Raw genomic sequence first — 6,222 nt, 5'->3', positions numbered from 1 at the left:
AATGTAATATGATATGATATATGATATGATATATAATATAATATATAATATAAAAAGATAAATAAGAAATTAGAGGAAGAAAAAAGGGGAGAAAAAAATGTGAATGCACTGGAAAAAAGAAAAGGCTTTGACTTCTGACTGTTTTTAGCATAGTACAAGAATACGCCAGCTCAACTTTTTGCTTTTACACATTAGTATATAACTAGCCATTTTTGTAATCGACAAAACCAAAGTCAAAATTCGATATTTTTTTTCATCACAGGCACAAAATCCAGAAGTGATATCCAAGTGAAAAACATATTTAAATGTATTTTCTTCTTTGAATAAAATGTTCAATTTAACCATTCCTGCTGGATGCTAGATCCAGTTAACTCATTAAGTTTAAGTCACTCCTTCCAGTTTGTCTTCATGGAGTAAAATCTTTTTCTTCTCTAGAAAATTTATTGTAGTTATAAACCTCCCTTTTTATCAAGGATTTCTCTACCTTGTTAATATCCTAAAGAAAAAGTCCCAAACTTGTCTTTTTAAGAGATGTAGATTTTCTTGAAGCTCTTTTTTCAGTTGTGTTGAGAGATTTATGTTTAAACCATCATAATAAAAATTGGTGTCAAGTTTATATTTCAAAATTGTAGTTAACTTCTCTGTATTTTCCTACCCATTTTCATCTAAGTAGTTTGAGAGGGTTTTTTTTAATCATCCCTGGAGCACAGCTGATCAACAAAGTGGTAGATTTTATTTAGATAATTTTTAAACATATTTCTAATAATTTGCTCCTCCATCTTGATTCCCTCTTTGGTCAAAGAATAGCTTTTTTTTTTTTTTTTGTAAGTCACTTAGGAATTGCTAGCAGTTCAGGAATCATAAAAATCAGCAAGACTAAGCTACAAGTTACTACAATAATAAACTAAAACCACAGCTTTAAGTCTTTGTTTCTCCATCAGTTTTTTTTATTGCTCCACACTTCTTTATTTTGGCATGCCTTAGCAGCCTTCTGCTTTGTTGTTTAACACTAAAGAAATCCCCAAAATGGCATAGATCTTCAAAAAGGCATAGCAGGCTGTGACTAGACAGCCTGTTTTAACTTAACTTAGTAAAGATTAATAGTTCTTAAAGGTGATTAAGAAATGAAGGGCACAATTTACTGTTTGAAAGATAAATTTCCAAAATGGTGGCTTGTTCAACAAGATTGCAGCCCCTCCCCCCAGCATTTGGCATGCAACAGCTTTGAAGCGCAGCTCCGAAGTTGCTTGCAGACATCAGCTGTTTCAGAGGCTCTTGAAGGGTAATTCTTAGACTTTCTCTGATCCTGGTGGGTCACAAAAACCAAAGGAATGCCAGTCCCTTCAGTTAGTATTTGAAGAGTTACAGCCCAAGGAAAAATCTTCAGGGAACCCTCCCTGAGCAAGTATTTAGTCAGCCATCTTCATTGGAACTGGACACAAAAATTTGTTGAATTCATTTATTTATTAAATTTATATGTCATTCATCTTACTGTCCAAGGCAACTCTGGACAGCTTACAAAAATAGGGATACAAGACAATTCTAAACATAAAACAAATTAAAAATACAAAAGATTTGATATAGACTAAAAGACTGGTTCAAAGCAGTAGTAGGTGGATGATGCAGTGTCACTGCACCATCCATCTTTGGCTTTCAGATCTCTTATCAAGGCTCCATGGCATCCAAAGTGTCTGGTTTTAAGATCCTTCCAGAGAGGTGGGGGCAGATCTCTCTTCCAGTGCAAGATATTCCAAGGGCAGGGACCATGGCAGAAAAGGCTCTTTTCCTAGACTCCACCAGCCAAAATTCTATGGCTAGGAGGGTCTGCAGTAGGCCATTTCTGCCAGATCAAATGGGCAGGCCAGTCCCATTGGGGCAAGGCAGTTTCTCAGATATCCTGGGGGCTTTAAAGAGGATAAGCAACACCTTGAACTGGACCCAGAGGCGGATTGGCAGCCAGTGCATCTTGCATAACATTGGTTTTATATGTGCCACCCCAGGGTCTCAGAATATTCCATGCTAATGCATTCTGGGCCAATTGTAGCTTCTGAATACTCTTCAAAGGGTAGCCCCATGTCAAGTGTGATGCAATAAGCCAAACAAAAGGTGACAGGGCATGAGTGACTGAAGGCAGGGCAGGGCCTCACAATACAGAAAAGATCAGTTTGCACATAATATGAAGCTACTTAAATGCTCTCCTAGTCATGCCTGCCACCTGCTCTTTAAGCAGTAGTTGAAGTCTAAGAAAACCCCCAAGCTATGCAATGGGTCTATCTGGAATAGTGCAACCACAACCAGAACCAAAGATAAAACTCTGGATTCCCAGGCTCTGCATATCCACAAGCACTCTTATCAGAGTTTAGCTGCAACCTATTGTCCCTTATCCAGCCGCCCACTTCACCCCCAGCCTCCAGGCACTATGAAAGGGCAGCACCAGGATTATTCATAAAAATAATAAAGGTGAAATATAATTACCATCATCTGTTGAAACAATACATAGTCTTACCAACTGCCTTGTGCAGTGACAGCTTGAAATTAAGACAATCTTAACTCTGTGTCCAGTTCTTGTATTTATGATCATTGCAGTGTCCTGTGATTGTCAAAAAGGATATTAGAAATAAATATAATTTAAAGCAACACATTTGTTTTGCAACAGCTATGTATGTTTAACTGTGTCTGGAGTCAACCCAAATTGTTCCATGATACTGGCAGTTCTTTCTTTAAGCCTAGAAAGAGTTGGTCTTTCAGAACCTTTGTAACTTTCTCTCCTGCCACAATATTCATTTTGAAATGAATCTGTTCCATTATTTCGACAATCATTTTTAGTGACCTCAGCACAGGTTCTACTACATTGTTCAACAGCACAGCATTTAAAATCAAGATCCATGTCATTAAGAGTATGTAGCAAATCTCCAACACTGGGTTGTGGGTTTACACAATTTAAATTCTTAAGCATATATTCTTCATATATTCTTAATTGATTCAGCAGATCAGTCATCTCATTCAGCACCGCAGAGACATGTTTACTGTGATGATACGAAGACTGAAGAGCACTGCAGTGTGGACATTTGAAACAACAAAATAAAACAATGTTTACTTTCAAAATGCTAAAATAGACTGTGAATTTAGAAATCACCATTGTATCAATAAACATTTCAGAATGGATTCTACTTTCCAGAAAATGAAAGATTTGAACAAAAGCCCTAGTGTTTATTGAGGCGTGGAAATCCTTAGTGTTGTTCAATGGTTCCAATTTACCACATTTTCCACCTCTCACCTTGCAAACTACAGAGTTGCCAAAGATTAGGTCTAAGTTATTCAGGTTATAAAAAAGATGACAGTTATACATTTAATAAAACTCACTATGAAGGTTGGTCTTGGGGTGGGAGTGGGTGGGTTATCTTTATTTTTCAACATACCTTATGGCTCCTTTGAGCTGGCCACATTCAAACATCACCCTTACTGCTTCTTTATAACCCTGATTGAAGCCTTGTTGAAGTGTTACCGCTTTCCCAGCTTCAACACCTTCCCTATAGCCCTCCTTTAAGTAAAAAAAGATAATGTACAATTTGTTAGCATTTGTCTGTATTATTTAAATATAGCACCAACTAAAATAAGTAAAACAAAGTTAAAAAAATATATCCTTCCAAATGATTACCAAAAAGAAGAGAACAAATGAAATTTAATTTCAGAGCCTGATTCAGAGCACTTTATTTTAAAGAAGACTCAGTCATATGGTAACATATAAGTATTCTTGCTAATTACAAAATCAGTTTTGTTCTATAAGATCATTACCAGAATACATTTCCAAAATTCAATTCTGAGATAAATTCTATCCACCTGGCACCTAATTTTTAAGAATCCCTTTAAAGAGAGAACAAGATTGATTCTCCTGATTCCTATCAAGAATTAGGCCAGCATTCCATCTGCATCCAAGTTAATACAAAAGAGACAGAGAAGAAGTAATAACATCGATCAATATTATACAGGTACCCCGGTTACTTTTACCTTGACTCGTTTCTCCATTGCACTCTTCCATTCTTTCTGGGCTATGTCCATCTCATCTGCATTTTCATCAAATACATCTTCATTGCTTTGTCTAACTGCAGACTGTAGCCATGACATTTTGTTTTTGCTGCTGACCCAAAAGAGGCTAAGAATCAAAGCAGCTGAAATCGAGCATGGTAGGAAAGCCGGGAGAACGGACTAAACCTGAAGAGAAACAAGAATGATTTGAGAAGCACTGGAGACATTAAACTCTGCAACGAAATGAGTCGAATCAGAAAGAAAACGGTATTAAGTTCTCTCCTTAACAACTAGTGAATGAAGAAGGCAAAACAAATCGGAGATGAGGAGTCTTTTCTACAAATAAAAAAACAAAAAAAACCCACTGCTTTTTTCTAAATGACGTAACGCATTTTCTCTCCTTCCCTTCAATCACGGACAAACCCGAAGCCAAACCCACCGCTACCTCTTAATCAACCTTTCTTTCTCGCCAGACAACAACCCAAAGTCCCTACTACTTCCGGGGTCGCAGAAGAAGCAGCGACACGCGCGAGGAAGACGTCGGTGGCAGATATGGAAGTTTGCGCCTGCGCATTGACTACATCACCTTGAATTCTAAAGTGGGGAATGTGGTGCTGTCGGATTGTTGCGAGTAGGGGAAGAGAAAATTGCCCACCCCTGAAATAACTACAGATAAAACTCTGAAGTTGTCTGTGTCAGGCTAGCAAATGTTCAGCTGCTGAAAGTTCATATCGCCAAAAGAGGAGGCCGGAACTGCCATCAGTAAGCGATGGCGAACTGTAAAGACTCCGTGGGACTGAGTTTGATTCCCAGCTGATCATGAGTATATCCTTGTGCCTTCTGGAAAACAGTAGAAAAATCCTGTGATATTTGCTTTCCTCCAGGATTTTCAAAAGTTAAAGTTGACAGTATTTATTCACCCTTGGCCGACTATCATGTAAAGATTTTCGCAGAATGAATGTGATATCATTCTCAATTGACAAATAATGTGTTGATGGCGAGCAAAAATGGGAATTGACCCAAATTATTGAGATGTCTTGTCTTTATCATTTCAGCCCCATTATTTATGCCTCCCCTCTGTATGCTCTACTGTGTGGGGGATAAATGCAGCCGATTTATTATCCTTTTCAGAAAAACATGCTTCAATTAAATTGTAATTCTCTAAAGAGGTGTCACTTGCTGTGTGTGTGTGTGTATTCCAAAATTGCCCAGAAGGATAGAGGGGAAGGACTTACTTACATTTTAAAAAGTTATCCTTTGTTTCTTTCTCATATGCATCTAAATGAGTATGAGAAAGAATGTAATGTTTGGGTAGAAAGGGTGTTGCTTAATAGAAATTCAATAACAAATCTCCATGGATGACTATCAAGTCACTCTTTTTAAACCCAAGCATTGCTGTAGGAAAAATAGGAAATAATGCTATCTTTTATTTCTTGAATTCCTGAATGAAACGTGACATAAAGATAAACTAGACCTACAAATATTTGAACAAAATAAATTTAGCAATCCAAAATCTCTCACAAAGAAGAATTTTAATTTCAAATTTCAAAGACTTTCAGTCCAACTATACAGATGTTTAATAAATCACTAAATTTAATGGACTTGGGTGAGTATATATCTATAAAAAGCAACTTTTAAATAAAAATATAGGAATGAGTTAGAATTCCACCAATAGGATTAGAATTCTTGTTTTCCAGCGAGTCCTGAACTTCAGACACAAATCAGAAGACTTTAGAAATAAAATAGTTGTCAAACCAAAACATAGTTTCTAAGGGTTTATATGCTACTGTATGTTCTAAATTATTTTTTAAAAAAATTGGTTTGCTAACTATAGCACAATAGGATAGATTCATATGTCCATTCCCAAATGGCATCTCTAGTTAAATTCAAGTTTTTAGATAATAAATGAGATGTATCCTTTGTCCAAAATCTAGCAATTTATGGCCATATAATGTTGACAAGGCTAAGATTTTCTTATTGATTTTTTTATATAATAACTGAATTTAAATACCATACTAAGTCATAAATCAGATTTTACTGTACTATCCACTGTGATTAGGTGCATACATTACTCTAAACCAAGGTCAGCTGGTATGGTTGATCTTGGAGTTTCCTGGATTTGTGGAACTTCCACAGGGCAACTGCTTTGTGCCCTGCTGTAGAAGCTTCCTAGCTGGTCAGGCCTTCATAGAATGG

The 6,222-nt window shown here is 36.6% G+C and overlaps 1 protein-coding gene across 2 annotated transcripts; it reads right to left on the bottom strand.

Moving 5' to 3' along the window:
• Positions 1–246: 246 nt before the first annotated feature.
• Positions 247–5,179, bottom strand: YAE1 (YAE1 maturation factor of ABCE1). 2 transcript variants are annotated; one of them, XM_039336732.1, is made up of 4 exons: positions 4,472–5,179; positions 4,009–4,212; positions 3,420–3,541; positions 247–3,053 (listed from the first exon to the last, which is right to left on the bottom strand). In XM_039336732.1, exons 2-4 carry the CDS (start codon positions 4,123–4,125, stop codon positions 2,657–2,659), a joined length of 636 nt encoding a protein of 211 aa, XP_039192666.1. In that variant the 5' UTR covers positions 4,126–4,212; positions 4,472–5,179; the 3' UTR covers positions 247–2,656. The 2 variants fall into 2 exon arrangements, with proteins under 2 accessions (XP_039192666.1, XP_039192667.1); XM_039336733.1 differs by having other exon boundaries at positions 4,392–4,522.
• Positions 5,180–6,222: the final 1,043 nt, after the last annotated feature.

Source organism: Crotalus tigris, unplaced genomic scaffold (genome assembly GCF_016545835.1).
Source record: "Crotalus tigris isolate CLP2741 ecotype Arizona unplaced genomic scaffold, ASM1654583v1 scf7180000017666.379230911805:20528666, whole genome shotgun sequence".
In the NCBI taxonomy this organism is placed as follows: domain Eukaryota; kingdom Metazoa; phylum Chordata; class Lepidosauria; order Squamata; family Viperidae; genus Crotalus; species Crotalus tigris.
The sequence above is the reverse complement of the archived record's forward strand: the minus strand, read 5'-3'. Positions and strand labels throughout refer to the sequence as shown.